The 26825-nt window shown below is 43.6% G+C and overlaps 1 protein-coding gene across 1 annotated transcript in view; it reads left to right on the top strand.

The window, feature by feature from the left end:
- The window catches only part of MCOLN2 (mucolipin 2), a 54302-nt gene extending 30128 nt beyond the window's left edge, over positions 1-24174 (top strand). Inside the window, 12 exon segments of the mRNA XM_035726937.1 lie at positions 1178-1277; positions 7070-7182; positions 8382-8439; positions 8442-8530; positions 9929-10030; positions 10136-10169; positions 10172-10211; positions 10213-10257; positions 19033-19063; positions 19065-19241; positions 20818-20945; positions 23313-24174. Of these exon segments, the coding sequence (XP_035582830.1) occupies positions 1178-1277; positions 7070-7182; positions 8382-8439; positions 8442-8530; positions 9929-10030; positions 10136-10169; positions 10172-10211; positions 10213-10257; positions 19033-19063; positions 19065-19241; positions 20818-20945; positions 23313-23334 (939 nt within the window). The 3' untranslated portion in view covers positions 23335-24174.
- The last annotated feature ends 2651 nt before the right edge of the window (positions 24175-26825 follow it).

The raw sequence follows: 26825 nt of genomic DNA, 5'->3' as shown, positions 1-26825 counted from the left end.
GCCTTCTTGTTCCATGGGCTTCTGTGCTTTCCCTCTCTCCCTCCCCCGTGTTTATGGAGGGGCAAAACCGAATGCTGAGCTGACAGTTGTGTGTGACCGCCTTTTAACAACTCAGAGGAGTGCCTCATTCAACAACAGTCAATCAGTACGTAATGACACGGCCATACCGTCGGAGTACAGTAGCCCTCAGGAAGCTTATAGCCCAGTAGACGAGCTCCAGCGGTAAACAAGTACACAAAGAAATAAAAGTAATTATAAATCTTGACATGTGGTGAGGAAGAATGTCTCTGGCACAGAAGAGCATGATTAACCTCCCTGGGGTGACCTACATGTTACAAAACACATTACGAAATCCCCCAAAATTCACAGGCAAAGAGCTTGCTGAGCTGCATGTGTAGGTGATCTGTAATTAAATCCATGAGTGCCTGAGCATCTCCACACATGAGCCACACTCTGTGTAATCCAAGAATATCCCTCTGATCAAACCAGAGGCTTGAGAATTAAACCTGTTGGCTTCATTTCAGTGCCTATGAACTATGAAGACAACTCCACTAACCCTGGCACACCCACGGCCTAATTCTCCCCTAGGAAAGCCCCCAAAATACTTCTCTCAAGCCTGAAGATACTCAGCATATTTCACTTGGAAACAACATGACTGAAACATAATGTGGAACATCGAGGCTGTTTGGAAATCTTAAATTCAGCCTGAAGCCTGGGAGCAGTCTTTGTCACTTCTGAAAACATTATATGTAGCGTTTGAAGCAAACAGAAAAATAATTTCTAGCCTACTACAGACCTAGAATTTCGAACCCAAAGGACTAAGTTGAAGCAAATGCTTTTACATTCCATTCCGTATAATAAATGAGATCATTGTATTCTCTTGTCAAAGATTGGTGAATCTTGTTTTTGTTCCTGGGACCGGTTAGTTGTTATGCTCTTAAGATTTCTCTGGACCCAAATGTGATTCATTAGAACTTCACATATTCACCCTTTGGATCATATTTTTTCATTAATAATAGAAACTTGTGAAGGAATCATGTGACGAGGCCATTTTCGTCAGTATAATTATTTTTGAATCAGCATGCAATTTGGATGCCAGTGATATTTGAAGCAGAGTTCATCTTGCGTGCCATACTTTCTGCTGGGCGGTAACCTTTCCATACATTTGTGTCTCCAGATTACCTTTGACAATAAAGCTCACAGTGGCAAGATCAAGATCTATTTTGACAGTGATGCTAAAATTGAAGAATGTAAAGACTTGAACATATCTGGATCTAGTAAGTATGTTACCTGCTTCCCCATTATGGATTTTGGATGGTTTTTAACACATTATTTTGGGATTTGGGGTGTTTAAATGGTGATGGGAAGAAAGAGCTCCAAAAAACTCTTGAGCATTCAATTCTGTACAGCATATCCTAAAGCTTTGCCTTTTTGTTCAATTTCAGCAGGTGTTGATTACATACCTCTTAGAAGAAGCAGTGTTCTCAGTCCTTAGGAGCACAGTTTCTGGAGCCAGACTGCTTGGGTTTGGGTCTTGGTTCTGTTCACTATGCCTGTGATCTTGGACAAATTACTTAACCTCTCTATTTCTCAGTACTTTTCTTTATAAAATGAGTGTGAAAATAGTACCTACCTTTTAGGATGTCAAATAGTAAATGAGTTAGTGTGTCAAGGAAAGCACCGAAAACAAGAGTTGGCACAGAGTAATTGCTAGGCACTACGGAAAAAGAAAGAAAATGCCTCAGTGAGAGAGATTGACGTGCTTGTGAAATCTAAGTGGTGGAGGTAGAAAGGGATGCGGATAAAGAAAGCAAATGTTAACATTGGGGCAGAGTGAGAAATAAAATTTAGCAGTAGTTTTTGGAGAATGTATGCTTTGAGCTGAGCCTTTGACAATGGACAGAGATCAAGGCCTCTGAGCTCAGAGAGCAGCCTGTACAAACATTGGGTCATTTAGTCAGTTGTTACTCAGAAAACACCTCTTCATCTAAAGTTCAAAATGGGTTATGCAGAACTTCTCAATGAGGGGGTAGCGATGGTGTTAGTAATGGATTGTCAGTATTTTTTAAAATTTAAATCCAATTAATTAAGATGTATTATTAATTTCAGAAGCCAGTTTTAAAAAAAAAATTTATTTCTTTGAAAGAAAGAGAGGGAGAAAGCATGAGTGGGTGGGGGAGGGCAGAGGGCGAGGGACTGAGAGAGAGTCTCAGGCAGACTCCCCAGTGATCACCAAGCTGGGCTCAATCCCACAACCCTGAGATCATGACCTGGGTTGAAATCAAGAGCTGGACACAGACCTGACTGAACCACACAGGTGTCCCAGATTGTCAGTAGTTTTTAAATTAAAAAAAGAAAAAAAATTTTTTTAAGTCAAAGAGAGAGAGAGAGAGCGCGCGCACAAGCGGGGAGCGGCAGGCAGAGGGAGAAGTTGACTCCCCGCTGAGCAGGGAGCCCAATGCAGGACTTGATCCCAGGACCCCAGGATCATGACTTGAACCGAAGGCAGACGCTTAATGGGCTGAGCCATCCAGGTGTCCCTTGGCAGTGTTTTTTAATTTACAGGTTTTGTTGAATTTGCCTTTGACCAGATTATCAGAACCAAATAAAATGTAAAATACCTGTGTTTTTTAACTATTTTAGATTTGTTTTACTCTAGATTTGTGTGTGGCCCATGGCTGTTCAGTTCTGTAATATATCCTAATGATTTGAAGGTTTGGTGTCAGTATTTCCATTAACCGACTCAAGGCTCTGATCAGCATACACAGTTTTAGTTTCTTTCTGTTTGAAAGTGGTTCCTATTTCCCAGCAGACACACCACCCTCCCACAGAAACACACAGATCACATGCGTATTTGCCAAGCCCAAGTATAGGTTCAGCCATTTAATGTGAGAAGAGCTAACCTTTGTCACAGATGCAATGTGGTTTGGAACAGTCATTCTGACCGAATGAGTTAGTGGGTCAAACGTGTTGCCAAAACCTGGTTTCCTTTCTCCCCACAGGGCTGCTAGGATGGTGGGGAGTTTTCCTTGCCTGTTCTCAGGAGAGAAGAACTCTGGCTCCCTTCTGTGGCCAGTGAGGAGAAACACAAACCTCACAGACTGCTGAGTAGAAACACTAACGTTTATGTTTCTCCCAGACCTGTGTCCTAAGAAACCAGATTCTGTTACGAGGGGAATATGAATTTTAAATGATGGGACGTGAAAACCTTAAAAAGCTGAAGTTTGGAAACCAGCTTAGGAAGTGGATCTTTTTTTTTTTTTTTTTCCTGTCTGTGGAAGCTGTCTGGTGGATTGATTGCTCTGGCTTTGAGGGAAGTGGGAGAAAGGCAAGGGTGACCTCTGGTGGGATCTTTGTGCTATTTCCAGAAGGTAGTTCTGAGGCTCTTTCAAGTCCACACTCTTACCCCGAGGTTTTTCTCTTCCTCTTGTCATTACCTATGTTATCTCAGGAAGAATGATGAGGGATTGTCCATTTTCACATACAAACCTCACGTTGCCTTTTATGACTTCTCATACCTATTCCCCAAGTTTGCCACTAATCTTCACTTTAACTGGATTTTTATAAACATAGCAAGTTGGGCATGAGGGGCTGAAGGCAGTAGGGACTGGTGGGCAAGATCCCCCACTGATGGGTGATTTCCCAAGTGCCACAGGGAGGGGGGTTTTAGCAAGCAGGGGAAGCCCTAGGTTAGAGTCCCTCAGATGGGCAGTAGCAGTGCATGCAAGACTCCTTAGGACCTCTGGGAGGAGGGGTGGTATGTAGGACTTCCCTAACCAGGGTGGCAGGGATCTCTCTCGATTAGTATTTTATAACCAAAGTTTAAGAAATGTTCCCGTGGGGGAAATATAGATTCAGTGGAGTAAGAAAGCAACTGCAATGTTCATAAACTACTTTTTGTAGCACACCAGCTAGTCTTCTCAATAGATCAAATTAAAACAGAATATGAGAGAGAGAGAGACAAACCAGGAAACGGGCTTTTTTTTTTTTTTTTTTAAGATTTACTTATTTGAGAGAGAGGGTGGGGGGGGGGCAGAGGAAGGAGAGAGAGTCTTAAGCAGACTCCACACTGAGCGTGGAGTCCAACACAGGGCTCGATCTCAAGACCCTGAGATCATGAGGTTGTTGAAATCATGAAGTTGAAATCAAAATTCGGACAAACCAAGAATCAGACACTTAACCGACTGTGCCACCCAGGCACCCCAAGAAACAGACTCTTAACTATAGGTGATGGGGATTATGGAGTGCACTTGTCGTGATGAGCACTGGGTGTTGTATAGAAGTGTTGAATCACTGTATCATACACCTGAAACTAATATTACACGGTATGTTAACTAGAATTAAAAGAAAAAAAGAAAAAATAAATAAAAAGGTGTCTGAAGCTAATATGACAACAACAACAACACCAGAATATTATACTGGTTTCTCTGTTAGGAGGGACGGTTTATCCTTCTAGATATGGGCCTCTATTTCCCCATTTGTAAATAAGACCCAATACAAGTAATCATAGAGGTTTTGTTCTGTTTGTATGTCAGAAAGTAAAGTGCTAGATGCTGTCCTTGCATTTCATAAGGTTTTCAGTCCCATCTTCCCAAGAACTGTCCCATTCCATGGCTCCGATAGATAGATAGATAGGAAGGAAGGAAGGAAGGAAGGAAGAAAGAAAGTCAGTCAGTCTTGGGTTCTGGTTAAGTTGTTTTCTTACCTACCCATCAGATGATATCTCAAGATAACTTAAAACTTTGTAATTACAAAATGGCTATAAGTAAGTGTAAATCCTAGGTGCTAGGTGCTGTTCTAACAAGCACTTGACATGGATTATTTCACCAGATTTCCCGACAGCCCATGAAGCAGGCACAGTTGCTGCCCCTATTTTGTAGTGGAGGCATCTAAAGCTTCGCAAGACTAAATAATTGGCTCAGGGAATTACATCTACTAGCTGGCCATGCTCGTAACCCACAGGATGAGCTGTTTCACCCTCAGACCAACCGGCCACTGTTGCTCACGCCCTTGCATTACTAAGTCCATGGACACGTGGTCTTTTTGTTAAAGGCCTTTTTGGCAGAGGTATCGCTGTGGAGTGCTCCACTTTATAATCCCTCCTGCGGACCCTTCCTAGCCCTTGTTTCCCTCTGTGGTCTCTCTCAGTGGCTGTGTCCACACCCATGGCTTTAACTGCCACCGAGTCGCCCTCTCTTGTCATGAATGTCCAGACTGAGCTCAGTTCACCCAAGACAGAAAACCAAGAGTCGTTCTTGGCTGGACCTTCACGGGTTCTAACTTTTGGATTATTCTGGGGCCTTCTCATGTGCTGAAGGCTCTGCATGCCTCTGTAAGCACACTGAAGCATTAGGAAAGCACACACACTGTAGTGTTGAGCAAACACATACAGTCCCTGCTTCCTAGGGTCAGTCCTTTTGTGAGGAAGATAGACCTCAAGTGATACCCAGTAGGAAGCACTGGAGATGCTGTTCCAGGGGTTTCATCTATGAACTTGTTTCATCCTCACAACAGCCCTATGATGAAGGGTTCCCCCCCAACTTTTTTTTTTTTTTTTTGGTTGAGGAATCTGAGGCAACTTCCCCAAGGCTCCACAGCTCCTGAGTGCAGAACTGAGTTTCAGACCCAGCTCCTTAGGCTCCTGAGACTGTGTCTTTCCTGTCCTGCCCTGTCTCTGTGCCCCTTGCTGTGCTGTCTTAGAAGACGCGATCACAGGGGCGGTGGCCGGCCATAAAACCGAGAGGGATAAACAGAGCCTTGGGTGTGTATACTTGTGGAGGGTGCTATGAAAGAGTATAGGAGGCGGCTGATACAGATGGGAATTTAGGGAATTCTCTTCGGAGGAGGAAAATATTTCATCTGAAACCCAAGGCTGAAAAAGAAGAATCTAACTTGCAGGGTAGGAAGGGCCCCCTGCTCCAGGCAGAGGGATCAGCACTTGCAAAGTCCCTGAGGCAAGAGAGCAAGCAAACCTGGTAGGAGCAGGGATGGAGGAGGAACAGTGTGGCCTCAAGGCAGAGAAGGTGGGGAGAGAGGAGTGGCGGGTGATGAAGCTGCAGGAATGCGCAGGGCGCCAGGCGTTGGGAGTGCTACCATCAGGTCTCAGAGGCGCTGGGGTTCCAGGTGCATCTTCCTCCAGTACATTCCCCCATGCTACTGTGTATTCCACCATAAAAATTTGATTACTACTGTTCTCGCTTCCATTCTGAGAGGCTCTTTGCTCCATGTGCAGAAGCAGCTAATTAGATTGGCACTATTTGCTGGTCAAGTACACAGTAAGGTTGAGAAGCAGAAGTGGGGATTCTGAGGAGTGGTGTTTTTTTATTTTTATTTTTTAAGATTTTATTTATTTGACAGAGAGCGAGCACAAGCAGGGGGAGCGGCAGGCAGAGGGAAAGAGAGAAGCAGGCTCCCCACCGAGCAAGGGAAGCCCAATGTGGGATTCGATCCCAGGACCCCGGGACCGTGACCCGAGCCGAAGGCAGTCACTTAATGACAGCCCCCCGGGCACCCCTGGAGTGGTGTTTAAAATTGTTCCTTTATTAATGGAGAACTTGGTATTTGTGTTTTTATGAAAAAGAAGTCAAGACTTTGTCAGTTTTGTCTCTTTTGAATAGATGTTTCTTTTTTTTTAAAAGATTTTATTTATTTGAGAGAGAGAGAATGAGAGAGAGAGAGCACATGAGAGGGGGGAGGGTCAGAGGGAGAAGCAGACTCCCTGCTGAGCAGGGAGCCCAATGCGGGACTCGATCCTGAAACTCCAGGATCATGACCCGAGCAGAAGGCAGTTGCTTAACCAACTGAGCCACCCATATGGACCACCTTTTGTTGAGTTCAATAAAAAATATTTTTAGTACGTTTAGCAGAGAGTTTATATGTTTTTAAATGTACAACTCATAACATCAGAGAATGTTTTACCCTATTTAAAGACTTTTGAATGAATGCAGTGTGATTTGTTTCTGATGTTTAAGCATTTATCATTTGAACTTCTTCTCAGACTACCATTTTGCTTGGAGATTACTCCCAAGTAATATGAATTTAACATTTGAATTCTGTTTTTGTTCCTCAGTTCAGAAAAATACTCAGTATGTCCTGGTGTTTGATGCATTTGTCATTGTGATTTGCTTGGCATCTCTTATTCTGTGCACAAGATCCATTGTTCTAGCTCTCAGGTTACGCAAGGTAAGTGTGTGTTCACATATTCTCCCTCCCTTCTTGGCCTCTGCTCTGTTTGTCCAGACAGTGGACCCTTGATGTTGGGTCATCCTGCCCTTTCTGGAGCTCTCGACTAGATTAGATTCCTTTGAATGATTGTCCCCTACAAGGCATTAATCAACCTGAGGTGTAGAGAGTGAGTAAAGGCTCCTGGCATGTCAGGTGGGATCAGATAATTATCCTGCTTAAAACTGAGCTAGTAGGCACAAGTGCACAGTGGTGAACTCTCTAGCTTTTGAACATTTCCAGAATAAAGGAGACCCTTTTAAATTCAGAAGTGATCTTAAGAACAGAGTAATAGCATGTGTGGGTTACATCTTTTGTCTTCAAATCAGAGTTCATTTTGACAGGGAGTCATGGTAAATGGGTTATAATGCAGCATAAAATACTTTATTCTATTTTTAAAAATAGTTTAAAAATTCTCTCCTGAGTTTCATTTTACCTTTTTACCCTCAGAGTTCTTGTGAATACATACTTCAGCTTCCCACAAATATAATTCTGGTCTGTAGCATGTGAGTAAATGCAGACTGGGGTCAGGGGAAATAAGAAGTCATCCTTTGTGGATACCATTTGTGGAACAAGAAAATGGTCTACATTCTGGTTTTCTTATTCTTGACCTTTGTTGACTTATTTTGTAAATACCCACTTCTCTTACTGTCCCCCAAGCCTCTTGATATTCTGAATCCAATGTCAGCGTCCTGGGTCTGCCAAAATTAGGAGCCACCACTGGGAGTCACCACTGACTCCCACCATTGGGAGCACACAGCCAGGCTGCCGGGACCCAAATCATGGCCTAGCCTCTCTGTTTCTCAGTTCCCTCTTCTGGAGATAGGCCTGATTCATGGGGTTATCAGATTGAATGAGTTGATGATAGGTAAAATATTGGGAATGTACTGCATGTTAGCTGTTATGACAAGAGTTTCTTGGTGTTAGAACATAAGCCTTTGATGTGTGAGTTAACTTAGCAGGTACTGGAATGCTTAATTTATAGCTGCCGTAGATTATGGGAGAAAGTGGGGCCATAATCGCCACCCTTGAAGTGGATCTATCCAGTTGGGAAAGGTAATGCCATTTCACTTTACAGAAGAGCACTGTTTTGCACTTGTCTTCTCCTTCCAGAGGGCTGTGTGGTTTTTAAGAAATGCTTTTTAAAATGTTTGCCACAGAGATTTCTAAATTTCTTCCTGGAGAAGTACAAGCGACATGTGTGTGATGCCGACCAGTGGAGTTCATCAATGGATGGTATGTCCTGGTGATTATCAGTGACCTAATGACAATAATTGGATCCATATTAAAAATGGAAATTAAAGCAAAGGTGGGGCAACTCATTTTAATCTCTCTTCTTCCCATTCTTCTGGGTGACCCCAGGCACTTGGAGATATAAAATCCTTATGGAGACTATTTTGAGTCTCATGTTTCTCTTTTCTCACATATAACTGAAGGTTCCTCTGACTTCATTCCTCATCAAGGGAACATAAGAAAGCCATTGTTCTGTGGAAGATGATATTCCTATGAGTATCCCCTCAGCAGCATCTCCAGAATAGGAACTAAAGTTTGAGAAGATTGGCTGTTTGGGTGGCTTCATTTTTTTTTTTTTTTTTAAGTTGCAGAAGAAGAAGCTGACCCAAGAACCAATTATATCAAGAACCAGTAGTGACTCTCCAGTCACTTCCTTAGAATCTCGGAGGGGAGTGAGGGCAGGAGTATTGAGTGACCTCCAAGCAAATGACGCTCTCTTGTTATTCGTTGATTTAATCTCATGACTACATCTTGCCTCCTCCTTCATCCGGATGTTTTCCCCTCTGTGCTGTCAGCCAGCAGTCTCACCACCTTTGCCTCCTGACTGCTTACCATGCCTCCCTCCTCTCCACTGACTACTCTGCCTCCCTTCAGGCTATCTTCCTCTCTGGCCTGGATGCTACAACAGTCTCCTCATTGGCTTTCCTGCCTCCCGCCTTATATGCCTCAGATCTATCTGTCAGACTCATTTTTCTTGAAGTATCAAAACGCTCTCTGCTTCACAGGGCCCCACTGGGATGAAGTGGCTTCCTTTCACCGTGGCCTCTGGGGTTCTCATCCTCTTGCTATGCTTCCCTCCCTGCCCTGGCTCTCCCGAACCCATCAGGATCCTCTCTAGGATGCCTTGCCTGCCCTTGGCCTTGGGCCTTTGTTCAACCTTTGTCCGTTGACCTGCAGTGCCCCCTCCCACCCTGTCCTCCAGGCCCAGCTCCATTCTGGAGCCAACCTGGAAAGCCCTATGTGACAAGCCGGGTGTGTGGCTCTCGTTGCACTTAGCATGCTAAGTTAGAGCTGTGTTTGTGTGTTTGTCCTCAATGAGACCTAGAAGTCCTCAAGAGTGGGAACTGGGTTAGCAAATCATGTGTAGCTTTCTTCAAAAATAGCTGAGTGGTATTGTTTGGTATTTACCAGAACCATTACTTTATATTCTTTAATGCCTAGGTCAGTAGTCAAGGCAATTTCTTTTCCAGGATATTGTTTGAACAGAGATTCAGTTCAACCAATTCAAATACGAAGAGGAAATGAGAAATGTATTTGGAATTGGGCTATTTTCTTCTTCAGTTTACAGTTCTTGGTGTCACCAGGAAAGGCAGGCAGTCCATTCTTTTGCAAGTCCATTCTTTGCAATTTAAAGTGAGGTCAATAAGCTGAGTGGAGTGGAATGTTTTACTCACGTCTATTTTTTCATCCTTAGAATCTCACAAATTACGATCTGTGCAGCATTTTGCTTGGAACGTCTACGCTCTTTGTCTGGGTTGGCGTCATCAGATACCTGGGGTACTTCCAAGCATATAATGTAAGGATGTGGCATTGGGTAGGGCACGAGGACTTAGACTCATTTCTCCTTGGGTCCTAGTAAGCCACTTTTTAATTTCCCTCATTCTGCTGTTTTTTATTTCAGGTGCTCATTTTAACGATGCAGGCCTCACTGCCAAAGTCCTTCGCTTCTGTGCTTGTGCCGGTATGATCTATCTGGGTACACGTTTGTGGCTGGATTGTCTTAGGACCATATCATGACAAGGTGTGTAGCACCAATTCTTCCTTCTGACATTAGGGGCCCTTCCAGGGGGTCCCAAACTGCCCTCTTTCACTTTGCTCTAGCGTGTACCATCGATGTCAGTAAGACGTATCTTTGCATCGGTTTTCTTTGCTTTTCAGGATATTGAAGTGACTTCAGGATATTGAAACAAGAGCTGTAGAACTGTAACTAGAGGATACATTTCCTAGTTGTCTGGGACCGGCTTCAGAGGGCACATACTAACCCAGCCGATCACCAGCTGAGAACTGTTTGGACACGAGATCGCTATATTAAAAATGAAAATTAAATGAGGAGAATTATTCCAATATCCTTCTCACTTAAAGTATTAGGGTTTTCATCCACATTAATTGAGGAGAATGAAGATGGACAAAGACCGCCCAGAAGGACCATCTTAGGTCTAGGATTACAATGATAACAGATGTTGTCTTTGCAGGTGGTTTTGATTACACTGTCATCTTAGTGCCTTATTAAAGATCAGTATCTGAATTCTAGACTATCACTGGGCTTCAGTCAGCAGCAGCATCTCAAGGACATCAAAGTTACGTTCAGATGTTCTTGTTTTAAAATGATAAATTTGATTGACAGATGCCTCAGGAAATGAAATTCGATAGGCCTTGTTTTCAAACCAAAAAAGATGAAAGGAATTATTGTATCTTAACGTTTTTCTTCCATGGGCCTCTGGCAGTTGGAACAACAGAAACAACACAATGAACAATAATAACAGCTATTACTCGATGCTTGTATGTTAGGTACTATGCTAAGCATGGCTATCTTCTCTTATTTCATCTCTATAGCCCAGGGGACTGTTATCCTGGCTTAGATTCTCTGTGGGGAGAAAAAGAGGTGAACATACAAAGGATGGTGTTGAAGCTTGTAGAACAGCTTAGCCTTAAGTTTTGACCTTGATAGTTGCATTAAACAAAACATGATCAAATCTGGTTTGTAAACTACTCACAGAAAGTGGGCAGTCCACAAGGTTCCACTTTTCTGTGTTCTCATACTAAAATAAATCCTAGTAACTTGACACACAGGCAGGTTTTCTCCCCTGTAAGTGTTACATTTAACGTGTCCAAAGAGAACTATTGTTTTCCTATTTGAGCAACTGTATAATTAACAAAGTGACAGTCCCTGGGTTAATAGTAAATCTGGATAATCTTATTGCTCTTCCAATTCCATGCCACTGCTTTAAAGGTGACTCATGAGTAAAAATTGTTCTTTGATATAATCTCTCTGATCTGGAGAACTTACTGTCTTAGTACCCAGGAAAATTTCCATTTTTCTTCCTTGCTTGCCTCCTGTTCTGACTGCTTCTCCGCATTTTTGTCACTAGAGGGCATTGTTGCACTGCGTGGAATAAATACTGAGCCTGACTTTTCTGCTTCAATTCACTGGCTCCAAGGGCTTAGGATGAGTGCTTCTGTCTCCTTTGCCCTCCATCTCCCCTACCCCATCATTATTCTGGAAGGTGATCAGATAATGTTGCTTGAATTTTACTAAGAGCGCTACCATTCTAAAGCATTATATGCTAATAGACATAGTGCCCAAGTTCTCTACCTCTTGCTATGTCAACCCTCCCAGCAAACCTGTGGGGAAATATTATATTTCTTTTACAGAAAATAGGGCTCTTAATATGTTAGATAGTTTTCCCAAGGTTACACAGCTAGAAAATGGCAGAGATAGGATTCACACCCAGGTTTGTCTGACCCCAGTACACATGCTTTGACCAATACCCTGCAGGGGTTTTCTTGGTATTATCTAAAACAGATCGTTAAAAAGAGCATTTAGTTTGATCTATGAGTAGATCAACTGTGAGAGGAGAGCTGTGTAATCAGTCTTATTTCCCTCAGTGTGTCACGCTTGAAGAAAAGGATGTTATTTGTTTTGTGGGTCTGAGTGTGTTTTCATATGTTAGGTTCTCTCCTTTTAAGAATCCAGGCGAGATTGGGTTGCTCTGGACAGCACTGTCCAATAAAAATATGAAAGCTACAAATGAGAGCCGCAAGTGTCCTTTCACATTTTCTAGTAGCCACATTAAGAAAAGAAACAGATGAAGTGATTTAAATTATATATTATAATTTATATATATAAATTATATATTAAATCCAATATATCTAAAATATTAATATATTACTTTAGCATGTACTCAATATAAAACATTGAGATAGTCCACATCCCCCCCTTTTTTTTAGTACTTTGAAATCTGGTATTTTATCCTGATAACGCAGCTCAGTTTGGACTAGCTGGTACATATCAGGTGCTCAGTAGTCACATGTAGCTAGTGGCCATCATATTGTACCTTGCACCTCTTGACTTGTATCGCCCACTAAATGCCAGCCTTCCATTTCTCCCCCAGAGGACCAGAGGGATAAGGGCTGTCTCTAGGGTTGTGTGGCAGGTGTTTATGGCATCTATCATCTTTAGCCAGACTGATATATTGGGGAAATGCATAGTCGAATTAATCCAGTGGATGCATTAGTCAATGGAGGGAGAAAACCTTTAATCTGGTTCTGGACTTTTGTGCTTTTCTTCTCTATTTTGCTTCTTCTTCTTTGAATCTGAAGTTCAAAATGTTGACTGCCCCCTGCACCCCTTCCCCTGCAAATTAATCCAAACCATCAGAATTCTTAGATTCTGTCAGCATCTGTTGAATCAGAAGACCTTTAGAATTACCTGAAGTCTTGAAAAGCTGGGCACCACGGCAAGCATTTTCTAGGATTTCTAAAATACAGCAACCTTGGGTGTGGAAGTGAACTCTTCCTTTAAACAAACAAAACACTCTAAGAGGAGGTATTGGGAAAACTAGGTTCACACTGCAGTTTGATCGGCAGCAGGACTCCCATATTTCAGCTTCCTGTTTTCCTGTCAGACATTGAATTTCAGTGGTTCAGCTGAAAGGGAGTAAATGTACAAGTGTCCTGCCAACGTTGATCCCAGCACTAATGGACTTTGGCATGGCGCCCTTTCAAAATGTCTGGGCACAGAGGACTAGAGACTGTTGGTGTTTAATAATTCAAGATGAGATTTGGAAGAACATTATTCTAATGTGGCTCTTCCATTTCCAGAGGACTTCTTCACTGTGAGGTAATAAATTACCTTGTCCTCATTTTACAAACGAGAAGACCAAGCCGTTGAAAAATCGTTGGACCTTGCTGATGGCCCTGGGTAGAAGTTCAGCCGAACCCACATGACATCCTCATGCTTTTAGGATTTCTCTTTGTAGCCAAGCTCCTTTCTTATTCAAAACAACGGTTAGCCAGTTAAAATATTTCACCTGAATGTTGCATGAGGTTCTCAGTACTAGCTCTTGAAGCAAATTTTTATGTCATTCTCCGTAATAAGCCACTGTAGGTTATGTGTTCATTCAAATGAAAGTTCTTTGTGGCTCAATCACAAAGTGATTGTTTGTGGGACAAATGCTCGAGTTCTCACTCTGGCCCCGTAGAACCTAGGGGGACTCTTTATGGAAATAACCATTTAATATTTACTAAGTGTACACCAAATCTTGTCGGATTCTTCTAGATTGAGTTCTTCAAGGACAGTGACTATGGCTCCTTGCTCTTTGCATTCCCCATGTCCAGCATGGTGCGTAGAACGTGGTAGAGGCTCAGCAAGTTTTTTAATGAACAAAAAACAGAGAGACAGTAGCACCTACTTTTTAGGGGCTTACAACCTCATAAGAACCATAGCAATTCCCTATAAATGTAGTCCTTTTAGAACAGAAGCCCATGAGAATCTTCTTCCTCTTACCTTGGGTATTATTAAAATTCACTTCTACTATGGATTTTGGCCACCAAAACTGATTGTGTGGTTCACAGCCACTTCTTTTTTTTTTTAATTTTTTATTGTTATGTCAATCACCATACATTACATCATTAGTTTTTGATGTAGTGTTCCATGATTCATTGTTTGTGCATAACACCCAGTGCTCCACGCAGAACGTGCCCTCTTTAATACCCATCACCAGGCTAACCCATCCCCCCACCCCCCTCCCCTCTAGAACCCTCAGTTTGTTTTTCAGAGTCCATCGTCTCTCAGGGTTCGTCTCCCCCTCTGACTTACTCCCCTTCATTCTTCCCCTCCTGCTACCTTCTTCTTTTTCTTTTTTCTTAACATATGTTGCATTATTTCTTTCAGAAGTACAGATCTGTGATTCAACAGTCTTACACAATTCACAGCACTCACCATAGCACATACCCTACCCGATGTCTATCACCCAGCCACCCCATCCCTCCCACCCCCCACCACTCCAGCAACACTCAGTTTGTTTCCTGAGATTAAGAATTCCTCATATCAGTGAGGTCATATGATACATGTCTTTCTCTGATTGACTTATTTCACTCAGCATAACATCCTCCAGTTCCATCCACGTCGTTGCAAATGGCAAGATCCATTCCTTTTGATGGCTGCATAATATTCCATTGTGTATATATACCACATCTTCTTTATCCATTCATCTGTCGATGGACATCTTGGTTGACAGCCACTTCTTGAGGTACAAAATAGCAGACTGTGTACCACTTATTTTATTGGATCTCTTTTAAATTTCTGGTGGGTTAAAATAAATCTCATGTGCATAGAGGAGAGGGAAGTATAATGGTTGTGAATAACATTAACATTGAGGCAGGTATACGTTGAGGCAGGTATTACATTGAGGATGATCCTAAATAACTGAACAAGAGACTAAGGAATGAATTTGATATGTACTTACCAACTGGCTATTTGCACTTTTGGAACCCAAAGTACAGACTGTTATGGGTTCTTGAAACTAAAGAAAGGACTTGACCAGATTCCAAAAGAATTATTAATGGTGCTGGCAGAGTTTTAATTCATGTCCATAGAAACCAGCTTTGATTTTATTGTCTTAAGGCTGATAGGGATGGAAAATATTTACTCTTGAGAACTGCCTGTCTTACTGTTAAATAATCTGCATATTGTTAAGTGATTTGCTCAAATGGATGTTCCCTCCAGATCTCTGTGGAGACCAACTTTAGAGTTTTTCAGAGTTGTTGCTGATGTGCTAAAGGCATGGGCATGATCTCTGTTTGGGCTACATTTGTGTACTCTCCCTTGGCTACAGGCTTTACCCTGTGGATTCAGTCATGGAGCAAGGAGGACATGGTGTGTGTTATCTAGTTGGGGTATGGAGAAGTATATAAACCAACTAGAAGACAAACTGGTGGTTTCCTTGGTGGTTCTTACTGATGCAGAGAACAGGGAAGGGACTAGAGCCGCCAGGGCAGCCTGGCTTGAAGTAGATGTTGAACTAGCCCTTCAACATTGGCTTAATGGGACACAGAGACAGGGAGGGAGAAGGTGGGGGGAGGAGGACGTCCCATCAGATGGAGAGAACCCATCCATGAGGAAAAGAGAAAGAAGTGGGCCTGCTGTGTGGGCGCAGTCAGGCCCAGGATGCTGATACTGACAATGAGGAGAGGGGAAGAAGCCAAGTGAAGAGGAAACTTATCCCAGCCTTCTTGGTTGGGATGTTCACTTTGCATCCTAAATTTGTATATTCTTAAGCACGAGAAATGACCTGAAGGCTATATTCTGTGAGGTTTAGATTTTCCTGAAGTGTGGACTCTGTAGGATGAAGAGGTTGGAGTAAAGACTCTCTTGGAAGTTTCCATAATAATCTGGGTGTAAGTGCTGACATCGGAGCGGTTCAGAAAAACATCCTAGGAGCCGACAGACCTTAGAAGACTGAAGACAGGAGAAGACAAATCAATTCGACACATAGTTTTAAGTACTTGATTATTTTGGAGTAAACGGTTATTTTGATAGGAGACTGAAGTCACTGACAGCAATAGGGAATTTAGAGGGAAAGGCCAGTTTCCGGGTCAGGGGGTGGGAGGTTTTGCCTTGTGACATGTGAAATAGTCCTCACGACCTCTGAGTGGAGGCACCCCGTAGGCGTTCGTCAGGGACAGGGCTATCCCCAGAGCCACACGGACTCCGTGGACATGTGCGCCTCGTGCTCGGGACAGAATCGGATTCAAAACTCTACACTAACATGTCCCATCTGTGTTTGAAAACTGCATTGTCTTTTGCCTCTTAGGTCATTATTGTTCCTTAGAAGATTTACATTCCACTAATGTTTAACCCTCTGGCCCTGGAGATGTCCCTTTATTAAGCACCTGCTGTTTGTTGTTAGTTGCCGTGGCAATAGTTTGTCAACCACTTCAAGCCAGGACGGCCGCCTGTGGGGTTCCAGTGGGAACCCCATTGCGCACGCTCAGCTCCTGAACCTCCCACTAACCGCAGCGTAGCAGCATTTTCCTGGGCACCTCAGGACTTGCCTCACCGAAAACGGAGTCCCCTAGGTGTCTGTCCCTTCCCAGACGTATGTTCATCTCTGCTTCCTCCTCCTCCCAGTCTCTCCGGATTCCTTGCAACCCCGGGCTCTTGCACTCCCTTCTCCCTGGCCTCCCTGCCCCTAGGCTTTGCTCATTCTAGATCTTCCGAGTGCCATGGTTCCCTTTAACATAAAACACAGATCAGATCCTGTCACTTCAGCACCTCATAGACACAACTCCTTCAGCATGGGGCCCTTCAGCACCTCATAGACGTGCCTCCTTCAGCATGGCATAGACATGCCTCTGCAGCCGCTGCTCATAGACCCTTCAGCACCTCATAGACACGCCTCAGCACCTCATAGACACACCTCCTTCATGGCATAGACATGCCTCTGCAGCCTCTGCTTCCCAGGCTGAGCGCCCTATTTCTCCTGTGTTCACTGAGTGAACCCTCCCCTCTCTCCTCTCACTGGGGAACCACTCAGCCTTCAGGCCCAGTTCTTTATTTTATTTTATTTTATTTTATTTTATTACGCTATGTTAGTCACCATACAATATATTAGTTTTGGATGTAGTGTTCCACGATTCATTGTTTTCCTATAACACCCAGTGCTCCATGCAGTACGTGCCCTCCTTAATACCCATCACCAGGCTAACCAACCCCCTCTCCGCCCTCCCCTCTAGAACCCTGTTTGTTTCTCAGAGTCCGTAGTCTCTCATGGTTCATCTCTCCCTCCAATCCCCCCCCCCCCATTTTTCCCTTCCTTCTCCTAATGTCCTCCATGTTATTCCTTATGTTCCACAAATAAGTGAAACCATATGATAATTGACTTCTCTGACTTATTTCACTTAGCATAATCTCCTCCAGGCCCATCCGTGTTGATGTAAAAGTTGGGTATTCATCCTTTCTGATGGCCTGAGTAATATTCCCTTGTATATATGGACCACATCTTCTTTATTCATTCATCTGTCAAAGGGCATCTCGGCTCTTTCCACAGTTTGGCTATTGCGGACATTGCTGCTATGAACATTGGGGTGCATATGGCCCTTCTTTTCACTACATCTGTGTCTTTGGGCCACTTTCCTTCCACAGGGCACCCTAGCTCTACCACAGGGCGTTCTGTGTCTAGGTTATGGCCTGTCCATTGTCAGCAGGGGAGCCCCTCGAAGGCACAAGCCGTGATCCTTCATCTTTTGACACTTCCTCAGCCTTGGAAATCTTCAGGTTTTTAATGTGCGGTTGGAGAGGCTAAGGTAAAACCCTCCATGTAGCAAAACTTTCTTGAGCCTGTGCTATGTCTCAGCCACTTCCCCTCTCTGCTGGTTGTAGAACACAGTAGCTGCTGTTCTTTCAGAACGTGGTCTGGCAGATTAGACCCAGTAACAGGAAAAACCTGTGCTGAGAAATGTTTATTACATTGTCTTTTATTATTGCGAACATTCTCAGGATTCTAGCCAGAGGGAAATAGTTAAATCTGACATCCAAGGAATGAGCTGTTATATTTAAAAAAAAAAAAAAAAAAAAACTTTCTAAGTGTGAGTAACATAAGATGATGTTCAGTAGAAAAAAAAAAATCAGGATCCAAAATTGTTAGATGATATGACCACAAATATACACAAAGTGTAAAGGAAAAAAACTGAGGAAAATATCGAGAGATTATCTTTGTAAGCATGGAGGAGAGTTTTGGTCTTTTTTTTAAGATTTATTTATTTATTAGAGAGAGTGTGCACAGGGGGAGGGGCAGAGGGGAGAGGGAGACGAGCAAACTCCCTGCTGAGCACAGTGCCTGATGAGGGCTTGATGCCAGGACCCAGAGATCAAGACCTGAGCCAAAATCAAGAGTCAGACACTTAACTGAATGAGCACCCAGGCGCCCCAAGGAGAGTTTTGGATAATATTTTCTTATTGTGGTATATTCTAGATGTTTTATTTATTTTTTTAAAAGATTTTATTTATTTGAGAGAAAGTGAGAGACAGAAGGGGTCGGGGGGGGGGAGACAGAAGGAGAGGGAGAGGTAGACTCCCCACTGAGCTGGGAACCTGATGTGGGGCTCCGGAGCTTGATCCCAGGACGCTAAGATCATGACCTGAGCCGAAGGCAGACGCTTAACCAATGGAGCCACCCAGGCGCCCCTAAAATTCATTTTAAAACATCTAGAATCGGGGCACCTGGGTGGCTCCATTGGTTAAGCGTCTGCCTTTGGCTCAGGTCATGATTTCAGGGTCCTGGGTTCGAGTCCCGCATCGGGCTCCCTGCTCAGGGCGGGAGTCTACTTGTCCCTCTGCCGCTCCCTACCTGCTCATGCTCTCTCTCTCTCTCTCAAACAAATAAATCTTTAAAAAAAAAATAAAATGAATGTTATTTAATAATAGTGATGATGACAACAACAAAATAAGTTAACTAGATACTTCTCTGCTTTTTTGGATCATACCTCTTAAAAACTAATTTTGGTTTCCCCCTACAGTTTTGAGGATCTGAACACAGTTGCTGAGTGTCCTGTTTTCTCTAGTCAATGGTGATGACATGTTTGCAACCTTTGCTCACATCCAGCAGAAGAGCGTCTTGGTGTGGCTGTTCAGTCGCTTGTACTTATATTCCTTCATCAGTCTTTTTATATATATGATCCTCAGCCTGTTCATTGCCCTGATTACAGACTCCTATGACACCATTAAGGTAAGTCATACTTCCTGCCAAAAAACGACAGCGAATTCTGTATGGATTGGAACATAGGAAAATACTCTGCCTTTTTACTTAAAATAGTACAATTTTACTTTGATTTCAAGGTTTTTTTTTAGAAAAGAAACTTTGTGGGTGCCGGTGGTGAATTTTATATATACATTCAGGGTATTGTCCCTGTCATCCAGACCGGGGTGGACTGGTCTGGAAGTGTGTTGGAAGAGAGAAAGGACGTGGGTCCGGATGGGTTGAGCATGGTCAGTCAGGTAGCTGGGCTGTCAGTCTCCACAGTGGCAGCTGTACCTGCCCGTCATGGAATTTAAGCCATGGAATAATCAGCTTCAGCGATAAGGGGTGTCTCTGCCACCTTGACAGCCTGACCAGGCACGGGCACGCCTGTACACGACAGCCATTTGTGTGGTGCGGGTTTCCTTGAAATGATGAAAGCTAAGGTTTTTGTGGCTGCCTCGCTTCCTGCCTCCCTAAGCCACCCCATGGATTCTGGATCCTTTCAGACTGGCCCTGTTGAACTGCGTTGTAGCTCAACGGAAGCTCTGTGCCTCCTCATGCGGTGGCATCTCCACAGCAGATGGTCGTGCTTGGAAAACCCTGTTTCGGGACCAGTGTCTGAACAGCCAGAGGTGTTCTGTCAATGCCTTGGGCTTTTGTCCTCTTAGTAAGCCCTTCTCAGACTAATTCAGAAGACCGTCCATTGAGGGCGCCTGGGTGGCTCAGTTGGTTAAGCATCTGCCTTCGGCTCGGGTCATGATCCCAGGGTCCTGGGATCGAGCCCCACATTGGGCTCCCTGCTCAACGGGGAGCCTGCTTTTCTCCTCTCCCTCTGCGTGCCATTCCCCTTGCTTGTGCTCTCTCTCTCTCTGACAAATAAATCAAATCTTTAAAAAGAAGAAGACTACCATCCATTGGAAATGCTCCTGAGTGCTTTGTTTGGCCATGGGGAGATGAGTGCTCACGTGGGGATGGGTGGTTGGCTCTAGTAGCAGGGCTGGGCATGGAGATAGGAGCCGCACACTCCCGCCCTGGGGGTTCCTGTCTTTGATGAGGCAGTGGCCCTGGGAGTGGGCCAAGCCTCAGTAACCTCAGTAAGCATGGGGTGAGCAGGGTCTCAGGGTCTTTGTGTCTAACGGGAAGAACTTGCTGCCTTCTGCCCCACTAAGTGACCAACTTCCATAAAAGTAGAGGAATTAGGGCTTACTGCCCCGTAGACTCTACATTGGCAGTGAGGGTAAGGGGAGATCTTATCTGGTCTTATAATTAGCATTAAAATTTTAGACTTTTGACTATTTCCTTCACTCCCCTTATTAACACACCCCTCCCCTGCACAGCCATAGCTTTCTTTCTGGGATTTTTGGATTGTTTTTGTTCCCATGGTGGCCCTGGCTTGGCTTTCTGGGACTGACAGATTGATGCATCACTGTTAATATCAGTTTTTGCATCTGAGCTAGCAATGTGGGAGAGTTTTATTTTAGCAAAGGTGGGTTTGATGTGTTGACAAAGGGAGCAGTTTCTCATGCTCTATAAATAAGGTAACAACATTGTGTTCTTTTTACAGAAATACCAACAGAATGGGTTTCCTGAAACAGATCTTCAGGAATTCCTGAAGGAATGTAGTAGTAGCAGCAAAGAGAAGTATCAGAAAGAGTCCTCAGCCTTCTTGTCGTGTGTCTGCTGCCTGAGGAGGTCAGTACTGTGTTTAATCAGGTCTCCATGCTCCTAAGGTGAGCTTCTCCGTGGCCTTAACAAAGAATTCTTCCAAGGTTAACTCTACACTCAGAAATCAGCTTGTTGTGGGAAATAATTTGTCTTTCATTTTCTTTCCTCCCACTGAAACTGGCTTCGGAAATGAATTGTTTCTTCTAAAACAGGGTAGAAAGCTACATGACATGGTTGAGATCTCTTGGGAATATTATGAGACTCTAATGGGAAGGCATGAGTTCTGTCCCTAAAGAAGGTGAATTCTGAGGTGGCCAAATAAGAGGTCAAAACACTTATTTTTAGAGGTGGACCTCTGGGAATGTCCAAGGCCTTTCCCTTGCTGCAATATTTGGTACAAATAACCTTTCTTGAGCAGAGCAGGGACCCTCCTTGAGAGGAGGCTGTGCATAGCCTTGGCTGGGAACACACAGCAGTAGCTCTGCCTTGACCAACGGCACTTTGCTCGTGTTCAGCTGGACACTTACGCAAATGGTCTACGCCTCAGCGGCAACACATCCACATGGTGTTTTGGGGACTAGAATGGAGGTCAGATGAGGATAGTTTTCTTAATTGTGCCCTTATTTGTTTTCATGTGAAGTCAGAGGTGGGGTTGTTAACTAAAAATACCCCCTACCCATGTTTTTCGAGAAGAATGCTTGAAACCAAATTCCTGAAGGAAGATGGAAGAACATAATTGCTACTTAAAACCACAGGATGTATTTTCTGTTAATCAATTCATACTGCATCTTGGGATTTTGAAATGATATGATTGAGCATCTCCAAAGAATGTCTGGTAAATATGAAATGAGGTCTTCTGAGAAAAGTGAAGTTTTTAAAAATCACGTTTCTTCCTCTTAGAGCATGAGATTATTGACATAGGAGCTGGCAAAGGAGAAATTAATTTTCCTAATAGGCAGCTGCTTCCTAAGAGACACCTTGCATAAGGAAAAGTCTCACAAAGTTGCTTTTTCTGATGTGTATTTAACTGTAAAGAAAAAGTATTCATCAGAGAATATAATTGTGAATTCTGGAAAGTAACCAATCAGTCTTAGGTGTTTGGTTTTTGGACCTTGGTGTGCATCACAAAAAGCCACAGGAGGTGGTTAAATGTTTTCTAGTGCAGCCATATGGAACGAGTAGAGGTTTAAGGGGTGGATGGGAAAAGTTCTTGATCAGATTGGGTCTGAGAGCTGAGAAGAAGTAGCAGTATCAGCAGACTGTCCACTGTATGGTGTGCTAGGGTCCGTCGAGAAGATGCTGGTTCAGGGGAGACTGTGCTCATCATGATGAATGAAAGAATTAAATGGAATGAGGGAGTCTATCAAGGAAGTCAACTGAAGAACTAAAATGTTGAAAGTTTTGAACAAGGGGATATCAAAAATAAAAACAGTAGTGTCTGTTACCAAAGATGGTCATGGGTGAAATCAGCTGGAGAAGTTTGAGTTGAATCATCAGATCAAGGCCTGGATCCCGGGCAGATTTGGGTGGACCCTGCCGAGAGTAAGTCAAGGTCATGGGACTGATGCAGGAAATGGATTGTACTGAGAATAAATGATGGCTTCGACTCCATCAAAACCTCAGTACACCTGAATGTGTTTAAAGGCTTCATGAAGCTAAGAATGGTTTAATTGAGGAAGGCCATAAATGGAGAGTAAATATTGGAGAAGGACATCACTGAGGGAACCTGGGGAGTGAGGGCAGCACAAATGTTGTTGTCTGGGGCCCCTGGCTGGTGCCTGTGACTAACAGCCTCAACTATCACAGCTCTGTCTCCTGCAGAGCAAGATGAAGGTCACTCTTTTTTAATCAAGCAGTCCAGCAACCGCCACAGACTGATTCTCCTTCAATTATTGCCAGAGCCTCTAGCCTGATCATTACAACACCTGGGTTTCTGTTTTGGACCCTACTGGTTACTGAATGTGTTCCCTGACCTCTCCTTAACCTCCTGGTCTTTCCAGTGCCACCAGGCTGCAACATACGACCTCTGAAACCTCTTCCAGTTCTAATGTGACGTGATTCTTTGGAAAGATCTACTGGGTTGGACAGATGCAGAGTTAACCTTTCCCCTTCTCCACTGCAGCAAAAGGGAAATCTGTTGTAGCTATCGAGTGAGACTTTGTCAATATAGGGAGATGCAGAGTCCCAGGACAGGGGCAGCTCTTCAGAATTGCCAAAGGCATCCGCTCAAACCAAAAAATAATGTGCGTTGTCCTTCTTAACCTTTCTTCCTCTTATATGTGGCACTCAGCAGGTCTAGAACCTATACATGCCTAGAACAGAGAGTATTTCTATTCCAGCTCCAAGATTTTGAAATCAGTATTTTCTCTTTCTCCCTCCCCCTTTCTGATACAGGAGGGAAGTGATGACCACTTGATACTTGTCAACTAAAGTCCTTCTGCTAAAGATAATCAAGTTTCAGGCCTTTTTACCCAGTGACAGTGCAGAGGGACCCTGAACAGCTTGGAGCAGCACTTCCAAAAATACTGACTTATTACTTGTGGAGCAGGAAAGAGGACTGTCAGCTGGTTGAACACAACTGAAGTTCCAAAGTTCCTTTTATAAACTTGCATGGGATGAAGCATAGACTGCAGTCAACTACTGGGCATGAGTGCAATAGCGCAGTGATAATGACATTCTGCATTGGACTTTAATTTATGACATCACAGTGTTGGGCTGGAAAAAAAATCACATTTTAGAGTGTGCAAAAACAATGGCACTTAAAGCCATGCATTGAAAGATGCGTGTTTATCATCCACTAAGTGTTTGTTTTAAAAGGGATTCTTGGGTTAGAAGACATTTGTTAATTCATGGTGTGCACAGCAATGAAGTTGGTTGTGATACTAAATTAAAAATTCCAAGTTGGAGAACCATCAAGCCTTTTAAAGCACACACTTACATCCACAAAAAGACCTCTTGTAGTGGGCATTTCTAGGCCTATTTGTGTGTGTGTGTGTGTGTGTGTGTGTGTGTGTGTGTGTGTGTGTGTGTGTTTCAGCATGACAGGAAGCAACTGTTGGCATGGTCAGTGGGATAAATTGGAAATAGAGTCATTTGGACACCTTGTCACTTGTGCTAATTGTTGATTGTACACATGACATGTGGAAGTGAACTGTAACAGTGCTCACTCATTTTAACAGTTGAAATTTACTATGGTGGTGATTTGCCCTTGTCAAGCAAAGAAAGATGGTATTTTTTTCCCAAATAAATTTATTTTTATCACAACAAATGGAGCTACTGCTTTTTTCTTTTTTAATGTGGTATTTCTTAATATCTACCTACTGCAAAATTCAGATCACATCTCTTTTAACTATCTGGTCTCCAAAAAGGATTTCTCACTTTCTTAAAGGCAGTGAAGGAGGGGTTAGTATATAGAAGTTATTCAGTAAATATTTATGATAATGACTTGAGATTAAGATCACTTCATGTATGGATTTATCTCATACTTGTGCTATCTTTTAGGGCTCAACTACTTTAAATTTATTAGAGAAGAACAGAATTTGAATTAAGCAGGATGCTCATCCCAAGGGTCTCTTTTTTCCCTGCCCCTCCTGGCCAAGCTCCTTTCAGATTTACTTTCTCATACCCTTCCCTTTGCCCACCCCCCCCCACTTCCACCAAATCTAGGCCAGGAAAATCATTCACTTAGTATCATTAAAATTAATAAGTGAGTGACTCATGTATATACACAGAATACTTTGCCAAAAATGATCATTTTAGTTAAACTTCTTTAAAAAAAAGATTTATTAGAGAGAGAGCATGAACGGGGGCAGGGGTAGGGGCAGAGGGAGGGGAAGAAGCAGACTCCACCCTGAGCAGGGAGCCCAACTTGGAGCTCGATCCTAGGACCCTGAGACCACGACCTGAGCCGAAGGCAGACGCTTAAACAACTGAGCCACCCGGGTGCCCCATTTTAGTTAACTTCTTACCAAAAAATGTCAAGAGTTACTTTCAACTTTTAAACTAATGACCATTTAACTGGTGGTTCTAGGGTCATTCCCAAGACTCCAGAATCAGGTATGCAATTAGATCACTCGCTCACTTCTGAGTGCACACCCAGTATTTAGCTTGTCTCTGAATAGAAGTGCTATTAAAGCCTTTCTGTAATCTGCAGCAATGACTGCCATTTGAATAGAAGATGAATGATGGTGTTCCATGCTCGTGTTTTTCTATTATTGGCTTTCATGTTTCCTTTTATTTCTTTTCCCTCCAGCCGAACAAAACCCTTTCAGGAAGAAAAATCTTTTTCAAGGTGACCCTCTCTGCATGGAAGCCTTGTTTTCTCTCTTTTTAATAATTTTAAACAATTGTCATTTTACCAAAGGTATTATCTGTTTGGATTTTATTGAACAATGTTGCTCTCAGAGCTCTGCTAATAGACACATCTGGGACAAACCATTTTCTCTCCCACGTAGGCCTCCACTTGGAGAGTTCACCCTGGAAGGTGGGAGACGTGTTCTGTCTGGTTCTGCTGGTTTCATCCTGGGATCTCCAACTCTTGACGATGTACCTTGTTGGCTAGCAGGGACACCCTCACAGCTGGACACAACCCCCTTGAGCTTGTTGACCTGGGGCAGGAGGAAAGAGCACAGGTGTGGGAGCCATCTGGACTGACTCGAGTGAAAGTCCAAGTCTCCCCTGGAGCTTTGTGGCCCTGGGCATATTACTCTCTGCTTCTAAATGATGATGATAAACCTCAACGGACTGTGGGATTCGCATGTGAGTCAGAGAACTCAGACATACCAGGCATTGAAATCGAAACCTGAACCATTCTTTCCTTTTGATTTTTCTGCCATGTCTGTAAGTAGGTTCTATGGGACCAGGCAATAGTGAAGACATTAGATGTTTAGTCTGCCTCCCTTCTTCCTACTGAGTCTCCTTGGACAGATCCCACAGGGCCTCAGTTTCCTCTTCTGTGCAATGGGGACCGTGAGGATTAAATAAGTCAAATGTGAAGTGCCTCCAACTGGGCATGACCCCTGAGTGCATGGTGAATGTTGTATCTTCGAGAAGCTTTTCTAGCATAGTCTACAAATGTGCAGATCTATTCACCTCAGCTGGCCAGGAAGATCTTTATTTTGTCGTGAACTCACCACACACTTTTGGTGGACTTTGTTCTGGTTAGGACTTCAAGTGTGTAAATACCCCACATCCAGTCCTGTGTAACAATAGTGGGAGGGCAGCCTGGCTCAGGGGAGGCCTAGGCTCCGCATCTCAGGGTTAGGAAGAGCACAGCAGGTCAGCTTTTTACTCTAGAGACACACAGCCAGTCACCCTGCAATGTCCGAGGGCCCCCTGTAGAAGTGGCCCAGCGCTCTCACCAACGGGCGGGGGCCCTGGAGTCACTGAGGGAGTATGCTCGGTGAACTGCTGCTGTGGTCTTGACCATGGATTGCTTCTGCCACTACAAAGATCCGTGCTGTGTAAAGATAACGAGTCCTGTCATCTGAAGGATTCCCCTGTAGCCGCCACTTATTTCGGTAACTTTGGATGACTAGATCGTGCTTTACTGTTAACCATTTTCACGTAACTTGAGCAAATTTAATTTTGCTACTCCTCACTTCAATTTTGAACATCTCAGCCATAACGTTACCTGAGTCTCTCTACCAAATCCAGAAGTTCGCACTACTTGTGAGACACACAGGAAGCAGCTCTTGTGGGGCACAGAGGGACTGAGGACCCCCCAGATGAACTCCTGAGCATGGTGTTCAGATCTGAGGCACTTGAGGAGGGACAGTGAACTCTAGGCACGGGAGAGGAAAGGTGCTGTGCCGAGTTGGAGCCAGTGCCGAACACCTCTGCTTTCTTGTCCCTTCCGTTTGAGATGCTTGATACTGATGCTGAGCAGCTTTGTGGCCGTGTGACCTG

The sequence above is a fragment of the Zalophus californianus genome, chromosome 4 (genome assembly GCF_009762305.2).
Source record: "Zalophus californianus isolate mZalCal1 chromosome 4, mZalCal1.pri.v2, whole genome shotgun sequence".
NCBI lineage: Eukaryota > Metazoa > Chordata > Mammalia > Carnivora > Otariidae > Zalophus > Zalophus californianus.
Note: the sequence above shows the minus strand (reverse complement) of the source record. Positions and strands in the feature narration are given on the sequence as shown.